Here is a 17,997-nt window from a genome sequence, read left to right on the forward strand (position 1 = left end):
GCGTTCACGTACGCCGTTCGAATCTCTCGCGTGTTGCGACGCACGTACGAGACGCCCGCCTCCGTAATTACAAGCTGACTCCATAATAGGATTTTCGGCTGTTTTAGCATCGCCGCTAAGAAGAACGATGCTTATCATCGCGTACGAGCTCCGTTGATTGCGAGGAACGCGATGCGCCTGTGCACTCCTTGCAAACTCACCCCTCCCCCCCCCTCACTCTCCAGTTTATAGTTGGTTTGATAAGTCGTGGATTTTTTAAAACCTGTCCACGCATTAATTTACCAAGTTGGGGCGAAACTCTCGTTACGCGTCACGTTCGCCTGTGATGAACGAAAATGATTCGATCGAGATATTAAAAAGTTGAGAGAGGGAAAAGTTTTTTGCACGGGGGAAAGAAAGATGGAAAAGAGGAATACTTGATGATGTAGTGGGGTGATAAAAAAAGGAAACACGATGAGGGATGCGACGAGATAAACAATTTTAATGGACGATGAGGAAACGTTGTTCAAGTTGAGTTTATATAATAGTTGTACAACTATAAAGTTAAAGTTGTATGAGGATTTTTAAGAAATGTTTGAGGAAAAGTATCGCCAATGCCTCGAGAAAATATAAATCGTTATTCGTTATTCAATTAACCGCGACTTAAGCTTTCGTACGATAACTCGAGAAAAATCGGTTTATCCAATCCGTGGAAAGGACGGTTGGAAAATGCGAGGTATTTAATAAACGCGGGACGGGGCTGGCTCGATGGAAAAATTAGAAATTATACCCGGCCTCTAATAGTCGTCGGGGCGGTGATTTAGGGGGTTGATTATTGCGAAAAGAAGCCCGTAAATCATGGCAACCGTGTCTCGCGCGCGCTTATTGCGCGCCTCCAGGAATTTCCGCTCCGAATTTAAGGGGCGGGCGGCGGTGATCGACGCGACAAATAAAACGATTCTTCATCCCTCCCTGAATTTCCCGGGCTAACGTAACGTGCATTTATATAATCTATATATACGTTTATCAGCCGTAAAACTCGTTTCGAAAATTAACATTCATAATCCGACTTTGTCGATGGGCGAGGAGAGGTTTATCCGCAGTCGGCGCACGTGCGGGCGCGATTGCTACGTGATCGTATTACTTCCGTGAGGGAAAAAAAAAAGAGAGAGAAAAAAGAAAAAGAAAAAAAAATGTGGGAAAAATTGGAACGGTCTCAATGGATGTTTGGTGAAATATTGAAATTTGTTTTGAATTCGGTTTACATCGGCGCCTCGCCTCTTCCGGCCTCGAATTTTGTTTCCTTCTCGTCGCTTGCTATCGTAGCTTATTTTTACTCGTTTGAAATCGCGTGTCTTTTTATTTATTTATTTATTTATTTACATACATTCAATCGATCGATAATTATTAGAAATTTTCATTCAATTAGAAATGCTTCGTTGGATCTGTTTTATACGAGTAATTAGAAGAACTAGAGAATAATTTTTATATACATATATCCACGTTTGATTCTTGGACACCGTTACTTCATTAGCGTAAGATGTTCCAAAAATCGAGCCCTCGTCTCTTTCTTCTCGCACCTAATACACTGGAAGAAAAATCTATTGTTAAACCAGGGAAATAGAGATAGAGAAGTTTGAAGTGGAATTCAATTTCTGCCAATTTATGCTTGAACGTTCCTCTCGAGTTGCTCGATATCTCTTTCGGTCCCTTAGCCGAGGATTTTCGTCTTGGAAATTACGCAAATGGCGCCATCCACGGATTGGAATACGAAACGGCGATAGCTACGGCGTGTTAGTTATTCATGCAGTTGTCCGCTTCCATTTTTCTTGGAATCAACGGAGCAATCGGCGTTTCCCCGAAAATTTGACGCGGCACGTTTTCGTCGGATCGCGTTCCACGGATAATCAGGATTTTTGGCCGCGTTGATATAGAGATTGGGTGTAAAATAACACGCGACCCTTCTCTAACCGAGAATATAATTTAGTTTAACGCGGTCGTCGCCAGAACGCGATTATAATTCACGAAGAAATTAAATTTCCTCCCCGTCATCGTGGGGATTGGCGCGAAAATCATGGCGATTAATTCGCATATTAACGAAATGTGAAACGGCCGTGCCGCGATCCACACGTTCCGCGCATCTAATTCGCCGGCAAATCGTTCGAATTTCGAACCGCTTGCCAGTCGTTAAAGCCCTATTAACGGCCGACAGGTTGAAAAAACGGAACGATCGTTGGAATAGCGTTAGAATAGTAGTCTTTGCATCCACCCTGTAGAGAAAGAGAGAGAGGAAATTTCGATAATTTCGCGCGTGTCGACGCGCTTTCGTATGCGCGCGGTGTTTCCACGCTCTCTCGATAACGAATCGAACAATCTCCCCATGCATAATTTTTAGATTATCGATGGAATGAAAAAAAAAAAAAAGAAATTATCGTATTTATGCAAAAAATGCACGTCTCCGGCCGGCCATCATTTGGAAACAAATTACACGTCCAATTCTCGCGTTTTGATCGAAAACGTGTAATTTTATCTCTTCATCGATACACGCGCGTCCGATAAATTTTTCACCCTTCTCTCTCTCTCTCTCTCTCTCTCGTTGACGATTGTACACGCGATGCGTAACACAGGTTTATACTCGTCGGATTGAAATCTCGATTACACGCGAGTCGAAACCTTTCGAGCAGACGGTCGAAACTTGTTCAAGGACGACCTCCCCACTCTTCGATCGCTGAAGACAAGGAGGAAAGAGAGGGGGTACGCGGAAGCTTGTTCCGCAAGGGTGAAGGCGGGCAAGCGGAGAAGCGGCCCTTCTCCCTATCACGTGACGATACGCATCATTAAAATTCATAAGGCGAGACTCGCCCATTCCCACTTTAGCACCCCACGAGCCGCGCATCATATATTTATAGACGCCCTCGAATGCACACATGCATCTCGGGGCACGCCTTATGCAACCCGGTGCATCGATTTCGGTGCGCACTTATCCGTACCTGGACGTGGATATCCAACGGTTTCCGCGAAAATACATACATACGTATATACATACGTATGTACCCCCTTCCTTCCTCCCTCCTCTCCTTCCATTCGAGGCCAGAAGGGGAGCTGTTGTGGAGCATCGTCGTTGTCGTCGTCGGTTATTCCATGCATGAAATATCATCCCCCTTTTATTATTATTAGAATTGATTTGACGATATATAATAGCTTTTCACGTATGTATATATGTATATATATCTTCGTGTAATTTATCAAACGGTAGATTTTGGAAGGAGGAAAGGGGGACGGATTGTTGGATGGAAATTCTTGCTCGAGGTGTAACCTAAGTTGGTTATCGCGTTAGTTATTTATCGAACGTGTCAACGTCGATGACGGCCAGTTTGCGTAGATTATGCGATACCGCGGTGTCGTCCCGTTGCGACCGATGACGGAAGAGGAGAGGAGGAGGCGTTTCTATGAATCTTGCACGGGCCGCATGCGTGCACGCACGAAGTTAGGAAGGAGGAGATATAGGCCGACTATTCCCTTTCCCGGCCTTGTCGGTACAATGACAAATTGTGGCACGGCGGATACGAATCGCCGCTCGAGCCAATTGGAATAAATCAAATTTCACGGCGGAACCTTGTAAAATTTACGCCCGATCGATCTCTCGATACCGCCGTGCCCGCCTTTTCGAGGAGAACGATCTCTGATATCTCGAAAGGATATATATATAGAGAGTAGAAACGATTATACGTGCATCGACCCGAATTTCGCTTATTCGAGCAAGGATGTGTCAATGGCCTGTACGAAAATATTCGTATCGAGGAGTCTAAATTGGAATTCAATTAATATTCTGGATTCTGTAACATTCGTAACACGCGTCGTTCGACGAGATGTGAATGAAACGGTATATAATTGCAAGGAGTACAGTGGAGTATCGATTATTGGATGAGGAAGAAGTATAAATTGGAGGAGAATAATTTCAATAATTTCAACCGTATCTTATTTTGTTAAGTAAGATTGGAGAATTGCGAGATCTTGAAGGAATGGTAATTTTATTTCAAAAAATTAATGTAATATGATAATACACTTAATCTTATCATTCTCCTTTTAAATACATATTCTAGTTTTTCTTTATGCGCCTACAAATTTGAATTTTATGCAAGAAACCGCGCTAATCAACTTTATTTAACGCGATAATTGATTTATTCCGATGGAAGTAATGTCTCAACGTCAACGTCACCACGTATCAAACACAAATCTCTAATGAAATTAGCACGTAGTTGCGCACAAGTCGAACTAGTACCTCGCCCCCTAAGGCTTTTCTTTTCGACGAAATCGACCGTTACGAAAGGGAAAAAAATGAAACAAGCTTCCCATTAATAAATCACTGGAAATCGAGTTAAAATTCGCCTCCCCCAAAAAACGTTCCCGTGCAAGAGTATAAATTATAAAAAGCTGATAAAATAGAAGGTCGAGCGAGCAAGGTGACCACGGGGAAAAAAGGGAAGAACGATTGAAACTTTTCGGAAGTGGAGCAGAAGCGGATCAACATCGTTAATCATTGGCCGCTCTATAGGCGCATACATTATTCAGAAGCGTCTCGTCCGTGCAACTAACTTTTGTCCGTGTTCACGCGCCCCTTTCTTGAGAATTACGGTTATGCGAAGGTGCACGATCGGTGGGAAAAATCCCGATCGAGAGAGTGACGGCCATATTTTCCTTTTTTCTTCTCTCTCCCCTCCCCTCCGAAGTGGAAGTTCCGGATTCGAATGATGGTTGCTCGTGAAAATTCAATGGAAACTCGGTGTTTACTTTATTCCGGAGGTAAGTTGTAGGGAGATGCGTCAGATTGCAGGAAATGGAATTTTCTAATAACGATCGAGTATTTGTATACTCCTCGAAAGGCAGTTTCCGATGGAAACATTTAAAAGGAAGTGTTTTCAACGTAGTTGAAAATTCATTCCGGGACGGTATGATTATATTGAATAGGCGGACTATTTTTTCTCATTTTTTTTTTTTTTTTTTTTAAGGTTATTACGATTACGATCGATGGAGAAATTGTAAAGTCGAGCGAGCTTTTCTTAAGGAAAGCGTTTAAACATCAATGATGATCCAATTTATTTTAATTCATACACTTCATATATATATTTTGTTGAATTTATCATATGAAAGAAAAACACGCGATCCTTCGTTCCGGCAAATTTTATCAAGTTGAAAATTAAAATATAATATAATATTCTCCTCTCCAAAATAATTCCAGATCTTCTAGAAAATGGAAGCTTGCAACATTCATTTTTTACATTTTTCACAAATATCATCCTCAAAATCAAACTCGCGTCTGTAATAAATTAACAATTGAACAAACAATGCTACTTGGAAATATAAACAGAAGCAGAACAAATTAATAGCAAGAAGCAGGTATTTCAGCCTCGCTCGAATAATCCTCCTCGGCCAAAAATAATCCATCCCTGCCGGATTTATCGTAACGATTCTCGAACGAGAAACAACCGAGAAGGATCGATCGATCGGGATGGTTGAAAAGTTGTCGCGTTTTTGCAGCGGCTAGTAGGCGCGCGTGGGGTGTGCAACGGGCGATGCGAGGGTGCGTCAGCGCACACGTAGGCGCACTTAACACCCCCGACCGTGTAAGACCACTCGACCGGCACGTACCCCGGATCCTTCAGACGTACCTACACGCCGGTAAATTATCGCCCGACCGTACGTACGGCCAAGTACGCCGCCTCTCTCGTTGTTTTACTCTCTCTCTCTCGCTCTTGCCAGCTCTTTTTCCAGCTCCTTTCTTTCTTTCTCGTCGGTGGTCGTCCAGCATCCACGCCTCGCAACCCACCCTCTCTCGCTTCCACCTCTTTGTTCTTTCCTCCACCGCGCCACCATCGTGATAAAAACGAGATTTACGGATTATTCCGTGGTCATCTCTCTCTCTCTCTCTCTTTCTCATCTCCGTGTTTTTCCACGTCCTCGACAAGATGAATTTTGTATTCCTCCGCGGTTGTCCTCGCGCGGATTCATTAGGATCGGTTAATTTTTCAACCGTGTCATACTAACGGTCCAGCTTGGGCGGGAAATAAAGGTAATCAAGCAGGTTTCAAGGAGGTTTCACGTTTCGTGATGTATGTTGTGTGTACATGGGGGATGAAGAAATTTTGATAAAAATGGTACGGTTGAGAGGAACAACGGTACGTTGTTCGTAAATAATAATATTAACGTTCTTTTCTTTTTCCTTTTTTTTTTTTAGTTAATTATTGTTAGAAGATTCGCGAGCATGTAATTGGGATATATTTGAATTATTCGAAAGAGTGGAATTTTTTGAAAAATTCTCTCGGCAATGTTTAATTTCTCAAAAATCAATCACGATGGAATCGAACAATACAATGTGTATATATATATATATCAAAATTTATTTAATCGATTCGGAATCTTTTTTTTTTTTTGTATTTTTAAACACGATGACTCCGATATCATATTTTCATCATCTCGATAATACATCTGTCATGCACAAAAGTGAAGCTTATTTTGAATCGAAAGCAACCAAAGTTGGTTAAATTTAAGGGCGAATCTTTTCATGCCGTGATCATTCGCTTCGTGACAGATCGACGTAAAAAAAAAAAAAAAAGAGAGAGAAACTTGTGGTGGAAAGCATGGAGAGATTCGAGCCCGAATCCCCTGGTAAAGTCGAAAATCGACAGAGGCGGAGCGTATATTTCATTGCCGGCGTGCGATTTTCAATCTCCGCGAATGTCCGTCCACCAACCCCCTCATAACCTTTTCTTTTCACGACGGGGTCCGTTACCTTTGCCTCTCGAATAACACTGGATAACTTTGCGCTTTGTAACTTGGCTTCGAAACGCGAATCGAATCGAACAAGGGAGGGAAGAGGAAAGTCTTTAGAGAGAGAGCGAAAAAACACGTCGACAAATGATGAACTTTTTCTTTTTCTTCAGGTTTGAAAATCCAAAGTTCAAAATATTAGAATCACTTAATAAAATTATATATTCAATCAATGCAAAAAGCAAGATTAAAATTATTACAATCGAGTTATCGATTGATTTGATCGATTTTGCCAATAGTAATTTTTTACATCAACGATTGCTTGGGGAATTTCCTTTGATACAATCTTTTTAAAAGTATTAAAAATTTTTCTATTCACTTATTTTTTAACGATCTCACAGATCAACAAAAATTGTTCTTTCGAAGTCTCAGATTCCTCTGTATTTTTCCTTCTGTTTTTTTCCATTCGTTGGAGATCTCTTTCTAGATATCGCTTTGTAAATGTTTCACGAGGAATCGGTTCGAAGGACTTTCGAGGAAGCTTCTTTGCAAAATTCTCTGCTTCCTGCTAGATTATGCTGGCAAATTGGGGAAAGGGGGCGCGTTTCTGAAACACGGCTCGAAATCCTGTATGCAATTTGAGGGTTAGCCGAATCTCTGCGCGTCTTTCGCGCGTCCCCGAGATTAAATTCCCCGCATCAGGAATAACTTTCGCTAACGTTGATTAGCATACGTGAGAAGAAACTCGTCACTTTCACCCTTTCGGGTGGCGGGGGCCCCCTCTCCCTTTGACGCCGTTAATAAACCATCCACCTTTCCCATTCCTGGATATGAATTAACCAGAGCCACCTTCTTATCTGGCATTGATTAAATCCAGAACACTCGACTGTCGTCTCTCGCGTCCTTGAATTATTCATACGTTCTTTGGCCAGGCCCCCCGAGAATGGGTTACATCGATTTCTGGCGACGAAGTCGTTGTAGGAGAAGGTGATGAGTCACCTGTTCCTCCTCCGCCTCTCTCTCCAACCTGTTATTCAAGATTTCGCGATCGCGTAGAATAAATTCAAACTTGCACTTCCGAATGAAAGAAAAGAATTTATTCAAGAAGAAATTCAAAGCGTCGATTTTATTACTTATCTCTAAAAAATTCTGAAATTTCCAAGCAGACGGTTCACAAAAGAGGCCTGCTCTTCCTTCCAATAAATTAGATTGGATACACGTTTCGTATTTTCTTTCCATCGGGGACAGATCGAGTTCGATGGAAAATTCGAAACGACAAACAACCGGCCAACTTGAACCTGTATAAATTCAGGTAGATACGGCTTCTAAAGTTGGAAGACGACTTGGAGAGGCTGCGTTCGATGTGCTGGGAGACCGCACTACGACGCTTGTTCCTCGAACAGACTACATCCCCGGATATCTGTCAGCGGCACACCGCCGACGAAAATCGTCGTCGGCGTCGTCACACGAAACCCATAATTTCATTGAGCGGGGCGGAGTTAAACGTCGTTCGTTTAAACCTCGTCGTTCGTGATTCTCTTCGTTCCACGCTAGTTTTCTTTCCCCGTTTAAAGATTATTACCCGTTAGTGGATGTTTGAGGATGTAATGGAAGGATGATTCGAAAACTTTGCGTATCCGCCCGCAACACTTGTTACGGAGTTGATGCGAATCCTTACGAGGCTTGGACGAGTTTGCGCCTCGATGAGGATATCGCTTTCTCGAGGGGCTTCCTCTTATCTTCCAAGTTCCTGTTTCTCCTTCCTCCATCGATATAGTTAGACTCTTTCTAAATACGTGGGATTTGGAAGTGGAGGGTCTTGGAGAATAAACGAAGAAAAATGTTTTTTTTAATAAAATGCAAATAGCTTTTTATTGAATGTTCGAAAAACGTCAGATCTATGCGTGCAATAAATTCGAGCGTTAAAAATTCTGCCTTCCTGCTTCAATTTCAAACGTATAAACACACCTCGTCCCGATTTCCGCGTTATGATTAAATAAACATACACATTGATATCTGAAGAGAATCTGGATTGGAATACGCTTGATAGTCTTGCTCGATTTTTCGTATATATGTATATATGTATATCGCACGGTCCATCCTCCGAGTTAGTTGGCACGCCGCTTTTATTTCACCTTCGTATTTTCCTTTGTTTTGTTCTCCCTCTAATTTGACGAGGGCGAGGACCATAGAACCGTGTGTACCATTAACCCAAATAATTCCGAAGAACAACCCTCTCTCTTCTCGAATTCTCTCGCTCTCCTCCATCCATCCATCCTTCGTCTCTCGTTTGTCAACCATTGAAACGTTCTGCGAGGCGAACAATGCGTATTTTTGAGTCGAAAGAAATTTATATATATATATATACATATATATATTCGACACTCGTTTTTCTGAGCTCGTACAGTTTCGTCTATCGTCCAACTAATCAATTTTTATATTAATCATTCCCTTGCTTTTTATAACATCGATATCATATATCAATCTATCTATCGATATTTATTATCTTTAAAGATCGTTTTATCGGCGAGATAAAATGGGATATATTTTACAATTTGAGATATCGATTATTCAATGTCGATTATGAACTTTCTTAATGGGATAATATCATACAGAAATATAGTATAGGAAGGAAGAAAAACGTTGTATGAATATTCCGATTGCTTTTAAAGTATCTCGATTCTTCTCGAAACGAGAAACATATTAATATTCCATATCTTTAATTGTACTTGGAGTTCCATGAGTTTTTTTCTAGTAGTATATTTATATAACATTTAAACGATTAATTAAATAGTTGAATTTAAACTAATAACATTAAACAGTTGAGATTATTACGATGATCAATCATATTAGCTACGGATAAATATTATCCAAGCATTGCAATAGTAACTTTAGACAATGGATTAATAACCCTTTCATGTGATACTATTCATCAAAATCGAGCCAATCCCTTCGTTTTCTATTTTCAAATTAAACACGTGGTGCGGACGATTCGTGTCTATTTCATATCTTTAATTGTACTTCGAGTTCCACGAGTTTTTTTCTAATAGTATTTAATTAAATAATTGAATTTAAACTGTAACCAATAAAACTAGTAGCGAAATTATTATGAAGATCAATCATAATAGATAATAGATAAATGTTATCCAAGCATTGCAATAAGTAACTTTAGACAATAGATTAATATTCAATCCTTAATGTGATACTATTCATCAGAGCCAATTCTTTCCATTGCCAAATTCTCGAAAATATATAATTAAACACGTGGTGCGAACGATTCATGTTTATTTCATATCTTTAATTGTACTTCGAGTTCCACGAGTTTTTTTCTAGTAGTATTTAATTAAATAATTGAATTTAAACAGTAACCAATAAAACTAGTAGCGTTAAACAGTTGAAATTATTACGAAGATCAATCATAATAGATAATAGATAAATGTTATCCAAGCATTGCAATAAGTAACTTTAGACAATGGATTAATATTCAATCCTTAATGTGATACTATTCATCAGAGCCAATTTCTTCTATTGCTAAATTCTCGAAATATATAATTAAACACGTGGTGCGGACGATTCGTGTCTATTCCATATCTTTAATTGTAGTTCTTGTAATATCTTTAATTCGAGTTCCACGAGTTTTTTTCTAATAGTATATAACAGTTTAGTTTATATAACATTTAAACGATTAATTAAATAGTTGAATTTAAATTATAATAAAACTAGTAGCATTAAAGAGTTGAGATTATTACAATGATCAATCATAATAGCTACGGATAAATGTTATCCAAGCATTGCAATAAGTAACTTTACAATGAATTAATATTCAATCCTTAATGTGATACTATTCATCAAAATCGAGCCAATTCTTTCCATTGCCAAATTCTCGAAAATATATAATTAAACACGTGGTGCGGACGATTCTTTTCCCGTTCTTTCTGCTCGCGAGACTTTTCAATTAAACAGTTAACCGCGATTATTATTATAGGAAAAAGTATTATAGCCAGTTTTTAAACGGTAACGATGTTTTAATTAAATTGGTTCCCCGAATGGGTTTTGAAACGTTACCCGATCGATGCCTGCGCCGCCCTTTCGACGCGGGCTTTAAAGGCACAGTTAATGATATCCGATTTGATTTCCATCGGTAAACGTTTCGTTATTGGCGATTGTTGTTGTTAGCGCGCGAACGGAAATTAACCCGCGATTAAACGGGCATTTTCACCGATCCTGTCCAAAACTATCGATCGCCCCGATAATTACAAAACTGCCTCGCTTATCGACTAATACTTGATTAATTCGCGATACAGTTCGGATAAGCGGCGGTGTTATTGTATCGCACCGATCGGCACCGCTTAGTAGAGAAACTTTCCAACTTTGGTTTAAAACGTTTACCCGCCATTTTGAAATACCTTAACCCGTATAATATCAAAGTGGTAACCGGTATATTTCCTCCATGTGCCCGCGTCAATGATTCGTTACGCTCGTGTTAATGAAAATTATTAATAGAAGTACAGAAGTACAGATAGATGTGGGGTCAACTTATTGTTAGATTGTTCAAGTTGGAACGGAAGATATATTTATTTTACAACCTAATGATTAAAATATTATCCTCGTTTTGAAATTATTTCGATATTTCGATAACCGCGATCTCTCTATATTCGTTCGATTGCAAGATTCAATTGCATCGATTTATTTATATCGTATATAAATTGCTAAATAGAGAGGAGGAATATAGGTTTCTTAGATTAATAAAATTTAGATCGGGTCACTTTCTTTAGCACGATCTTAATCATATCAAAATTCATCCTCTATATTTGCCTGATATCCGCTAATAATAATATATGTCAGTAATGTATGTCAGTTCGATCATCCATTCTCGTATCATATAAATATCCATTGTTAATAGAAAGGAAATAGATCTTTCAAATTTAGAAACGAAAAATTTCTTAATTTGAACCAAAATGGCGGCAATTACAAAGACGCGAAAGCTTGCTTGAAAATCCAATCTTAAAACGAAGAAATTCCTTTTTTTTTGACCGTCAGCCAGGAACGAAACTTTATTCTACCAATTGGCTTTCGAAACGCGAAGAACTCGAGAACAGTTAGCGGACTTTATTCTTCACTTCTACCCGTAAAGATTTCGCGACGATCTCCAATCAAAGATTTTTCCCCTACTAACTTTTTCTGTGTTTATTTTCCAGGAGCGCCTGCCACGATTCCTGGACCCAGCTACGACTGTCACCGATGTTCGGCTGCATTTGTCCCAACAATCACATGAAAAGACGCTGCGACAGGATTTTCTCGACGGTGAATCACAATCCCTGCGTTGGTAAGTATGAAATCCGTTTTTTAAACCAATTTTTTTTTTAATATACTTATATATATATATTTATATGTATATTTATGTGTATACATTATATACGCAGGTATATATAACAATTGCGTAACACACAAGCAGAGAAATTTTTAAGTACTCTCGCTTCTCTCGATTATTAATGTTCCGCGATCTTGTCAGACACAAATTTTTTTTTTTGTAATCTTGAATGGACGAGTATACCACGCGAGTTACGTATAAACGTTGGTTAATCGTTTGAACGTTTTACTTTAGCGCATCCTTGTGGAAGACGATGATTGTCGATGTTGTGAAGTAAACGTGTATTGTCACATCTTTTTGTTTCTCTCCCCCTTGATTTTGCGATACAATTTTCCATCTTAGTCTCCCGTCCCCAAGTTTCGTCTCGAAACTCCCCCACTCCCCCTCCCTCTTTGTACACCTGTTTGTCTGTATCTTGTTATATCTCGAGTGCTCTGTTCTCTAGTATGTCACCTTTTACTTACGATCGATGTGAAGCGTACGTACCACGCTCGAAACATTAGACATAACACGAACCAACCACCCTGTCGATCTTGCAATTGGAACTCTAGGATTTTTTATTATTTTATTATTTTATATCAGATTTTAAAAATCTCATTAATCAAGAAATTACATAGCGGGAAGAAAATGTTTACGCTGTCGAAAATCTGAGACTCAAACTCTTCTCTTTCGTATCGAATTTCTTTCTCCCATTCAAATCGTCATTGACTTTTTCGTGAAACTTGGAATCGGGTCGCTTCGCAAGTTGGAGGAAATTTGAAAGGAGAGAAGTGAAACGCGAGGACAGGGCGGAAAGTTTGGCCGTTTCCATCGTAAACAAACCCGAAAAACGGGGGAGATAGATCCGTTATTTTTCGCGTCGAAGGGAAGGTTAGTAGGAGGTCTCCTACTAGTAGAAGGGAGGCAATTACTCTGAGCGATACTGGGGTGTTTAAGGCTCGTGGGACGACGTTACAGCCTTCTTCGGATAAGCTCCTTTCTCCTTAATTAACCAAAGGCGACCAGTATCGAGATGTAGATAAGGATTTCATCGCGTGGCAGGCTCGACCTTAATTTCACTGAAATCCCGTGTCCCCTTCGAGGAACGTCGCCTCCCTCCATACCATTCCAGTTTAATGACACTCGAATGCCTATTTTTACCTCCTTCCTTCCTCGTCTCGCCCCTGATATTATCCCTCGTCTTATCCCGAGTCGAAGATCACCTTTGCGATAAGATGAGATAACGTTGCTTTTCACTTTTCTCCGGTTCAGAACTGGGTGAAGCATATATCCCCTTGAAATTCTTCACTCGCGTTTGTCTCAATTCTCTCCGATCGTCGAGTGATATTTCGCTCGTTTTTCTATTCCAAGAAAGAACGAACTGAATTTTCTTCCCGCAATTTACGTCGAAATTATCGAATTGGAAAAGATATCGATGTAATTTCTCGATGTGAATGAATGCAAAAAAAAAAGAAAAATTAGTTTGCACATTATCGAATTCATCGAAAGTTGCACAATTTGAAAATGTGATTACGTGGCAGTGAGCCAGTTAATTAATTATCGATCGAAGCTATTCGCGTTATAGTCCAGTTAGATCGACAGTGTGACGATTCGTGATACACGTACGATAAGAGGAGGTTTACATTTACATAGAGCGCATCTACATGTAAGTACAACATACGAGGCGCATGTGCGACGTGCAACCGTTTGTTTTCTTTATCTTAAGTGTGCGTATTTGGCCGAGCAAAATAATTAGATCGTGATCGGTGGACGATCAATTTTCTACGTTTCAGCTTCGAGAAGCTCGTCATCAAGCAGAATCCTCGAACAAATCGGGATATTATCGATCGGTTGATCAAAAATCAACGACGAAATTACCGCTCGATTCGCGTGCACGCAGAGAATTTCGATCGATATCGAGGAAATCGATTTTTCTTATCATCGCGAACAACATCATTCCGCGGCGTGGACGGATGGAACCGCGCTCCTCCACTTCATTTCATCTCCAACCTTTATTCGAAACGATACGAAAATTCTCGGAAACGAAGGAAGGATCTCGAGTAAACGTCGACTACGCGATTATACGAAGGAACACCGCCATATTGAAATCGTTGTTCTCGATTTCCGATCTTTCGTATAAATTTATTCAAACGAACTCGATATCGGTGAAACGGATGAGATAAAAAAATAATAGATGAAGAGGGGGGATCCTGGACCGCGTCGCGTTTCTCGAAAAAAATCGGATGAATCTGCGGGAGGCGAGGGAAAGTAAAGAAAGGGGTGGATCCAGATCCAGGGAAGATCGAAGAGAACGAGGAGGGAAACGTGTGCACGAGAGCACCGCCAGAGCACCCCCTAAGTACGCATTCCGCCCGAAGGATCCGCATTTCGAGATCGATCCGCACGATTTCCCCGGTATATATATACATATATACACGTCCAACATCCGCAATCTCGACTCGTTCCGCCTCTTTTCACCTCGGTTCGACTCTCGCGTCCCCGATCGTCTAATCGAACTGGGTCGCCGCGAAATGCTACGAGGGAATTTCTCGAATCGGGCTGCCATCGAGAGGGGAAAACACGCGACGCCAACGACGCGAAGAAAAATTAGCATACCTTCTCTTCCTTGTTTTCTCCCCCCTTCTGTGTGTGTCTTTCTCCGCGAGTTTTATTTTTATCTTTATTCCTTCTCGACTTTTAGCAATTGCATTTATATCGAGATATCGTTTCCAATTTCGATATTTTTTTTTTTCTTTTTCCTCGATCGCGAGCCCCTCTTCGATTCGTTTCGTAATCGTGGGATGGATAAAAGAAAAAAAGGAAAGAAGGCTCTTGAAAAGAGTGGCGATTATGTTTCGTGTACGAAAAAAGGGAAAAGGAAAGAAAAAAAAGGCGGTTCGATGAAGATAATGGATAAGAAGCCGAAAGCCTTCGGGCGCGAACGCAAAGGAAATTATGCACCGCATGTTGTTGTACTTTTGCACGAGATACTTTTTTTAGATGTCGTGCACGTTCTCAACCTGTGCATGCTCGTATTTTTCTACATCTATCTCGAAATGTGCATGCGCGTCGATTAATCGCCTACCAACGACTCTCTATATTACTCTCTATGTTACTCGACTCACTTACTCGACTCCTCTCTACTCCTCCTTTTTTTCTTTTTCGCATTCACTTCTCGAAGAAATAAATTTTTCTTTAGGTGAATTTATTAGAAAAAAAAAAAAAAAAGAAAGGTATCAATCGATAATCTACGAATTATTCCAGCGAGTAATTAACGAACAAAAACATCCTGGATATTTTTCTTTCACCTTTCCTTTTCCCATAACATTTACAACAACGGCGTATAATAAAAGACATTTATAACATCGATGACCTTTTTACACCTCGAAAAGGTACGTCTTGCAACCTGGCCTTTCCCCGACATCTCTCTTCTTTAACTCCCTATTTCCGATTCCGAAAGGGTAAAGGAGACTTTTCAACCGGCAAAAAAGCTGCCATTTAAACTTACCAACACGCGGAGCCAATGTCGGACGAATCTGGCTGGGATCTGGTTTTCCAACAACTTGGAACCTAGAGCCGGAGAGCCGGATTCCTCAGAAGGCTTGCTAATATTTTCTTTTCGCGTGGTCGCGTGACACGGTGGCGTGGCAAAGATTCGAGTGGCTGAGGGATGAGGAAAAATCCAAGAGTCGAGGGGATTAAACGAACCAAGATGTAATCGGGATCGACGGTCGGGATTCCTTTTGCCAGGAAACTCCGTCTCGAAACGACAAACGGCCAAGCAAGCAAGCGAGCGAGCACCCAAACGCTTTGAAGCTCCAGCTACAATCTTTTTGCCCGCCACTTCGATCGACCTTTGCTACCATCGACCGGAAACGGTGTCCGGATAATAGGTCCCCTCGATGGAGGAGACCTCGTCGCTGGAATAATTCGCAGGTTACCGAGTTAATCCTCTCTTGCTAAACTCCATAGCTTTTCTATTTAACAAACTATTCTAAAATATTTGACCTACCAAACTTAAGTTCTCGAAATATCAATAATATTATAACACGTAAGAAGAAAGATTCTTCACTACACGCGTGAAATGTATAATGAATTGAAAATATTGTTTCGTGAACAGTTTTCAATTGGATAGTTAATTTCTCGCTAATAAGCAAAGAACGATGTCCATCACTCCAACCACCACCACCATCACCACCGTCACAATCACCACCATTATCACGGTGCCACCACGACGACCACAAGAGTAGGCACGTAGGAAAGCCGCGAAACCCGGCCGTGCACGTGTACCGATGCGATCACGCACCCCACTCACCCCGTTCTCGTCCGCGTCTCTGCTTCTCTGTTACAGAGTTCCTGCCCTCCTCCACCTCCATAGACCTGTCGGGCACGGACTCGGCCCTGTATCCGTTCGACCCGCAGCAGGAGAGCTACCAGGAGATCTGGTTACCGCCGACCAGTATGTACCCCTATTTTCTGTTCCCCGGGGCCGCGCGCACCTCGTACTACGACCACGAGAGCACGTACGACGTCCAGGAGGCGGGACAGGGGCGTCAGCACGGCCACCGCCATCAGCACGGTCGTCATCAAGAAGCACCGGAGTTGCCTGGCAGGCCCGGTGTCCTCGTGGTCGAGACGTACGATCCTCGTGCCGATCGCGACGAGGACCGGCAGGAGGCTCGTGCTGGTACCGACGACGAGCATCGGCCTCTGTACAGGGAGAAAGATACGGATGATCGTGAAATGGAGGGATCTAAGAGCTTCTATGATCGCGGCTCTTCTTCTTCTTCTTCCTCTTCTTCTTTTTCTTCTTCTTCTTCATCTTCCTCTTCTTCTTCTTCTTCTTCTTCTTCTTCTTCTTCTTCTTCTTCTTCTTCTTCTTCCACGTTGTCCAAGCATGATCGTGCCTCCAGCACAGTGCACCTGCAGCCAAGGCACTCCCAAAGCGAGCATGACGCGCACCTGCACCATCATCACCATCACCACCAGCACCACCAGCACCACCCCGCACCACCCGCACCACCGTCCGCCGCGACGTCGTCTTCGTCTTCGTCTTCGTCTTCGTCTTCGTCTTCTTCTTCGTCGTCGTCGTCGTCATCGTCGTCGTCGTCGTGGTCGAGTTATCCGCCACCGGCTCGTCCAACGCCTACCGTGGACGAGACTAAACGAATCGAGGGGCCCGAGCTGGTGCATCCGAAGAAATTCGCACCGAGGCCCACCTACGAGCACCGGGCAATCTTCGATCGCGCCGACGACGACCTCGATGACGAGTTGAGGATCGGCGCGCTACCAGTCGACCGGCTCTTCGATCTCCGCGAGGCCTTCGAAGGGTTCGTCGACCAAGGTTCGTACACCGGTGTGCACAGGTGTGAATTCGCGCCTCGTCCATTCCGCACCACATTCGCGATCGATCGGGAAAAAGTAGCAGTCGCCTGTCTTTTTTATCGTTTCGAACAATCACATATTCCATACGCTTCTCTTTCCCCCCCTCGTTGTGCATATATCTCTTCTCATGCGTGCCGATCGCGACTTGTTATTTCTCGACAACAACGCCCGCAACAACGACTGGGAAGGTATGCAGGGACCGGCAGACTCGCTGGTGAGACTGGTATGCGTCGAAATTCGATTCTTTCTCGGAAGAGATTCGCTCGCCGCGTTTTCTCGCCATCGGCCGCTTTCGATACCATTGCAAGGAAGATCATATCGGATCATCGTCGAGCGACGCTCTCCCCTCCGGGGAGAAAGATTCCTCCGAGGCAAAGATTAAAATTCGAACGGGATTTTAGCGAGTGCTTGGCCCCGTCGATCGGATCGGCAAGAAAGCAATTTCGTCAATTTCGAGTACGAAGGGAATTCGATGCGATATTTCGGAGCGGAGACTCGTGTCGATTAATCCGCGC

General features: G+C 42.0%; 1 protein-coding gene across 6 annotated transcripts in view; it reads left to right on the forward strand.

Annotated features, from left to right (window-relative positions):
* Positions 1-17,997, forward strand: part of LOC551647 — a 247,539-nt gene that overhangs the window by 165,336 nt on the left and 64,206 nt on the right. For 5 of the 6 annotated variants that reach the window (XR_001706421.2, XM_016917796.2, XM_006571221.3 and 2 more), the window contains exons 5-6: positions 11,946-12,073; positions 16,449-17,441. Coding sequence is in view for 5 of the 6 variants with exons in the window: in XM_016917796.2 (XP_016773285.1) it covers positions 11,946-12,073; positions 16,449-17,441 (1,121 nt within the window). In the remaining variant the exon portion in view is untranslated. The remainder of the gene's footprint in view (positions 1-11,945; positions 12,074-16,448; positions 17,442-17,997) is intronic. The other variant, XM_026442610.1, reaches the window with a different exon arrangement.

Source organism: Apis mellifera, linkage group LG1 (assembly GCF_003254395.2).
Source record: "Apis mellifera strain DH4 linkage group LG1, Amel_HAv3.1, whole genome shotgun sequence".
Taxonomy (NCBI): domain Eukaryota; kingdom Metazoa; phylum Arthropoda; class Insecta; order Hymenoptera; family Apidae; genus Apis; species Apis mellifera.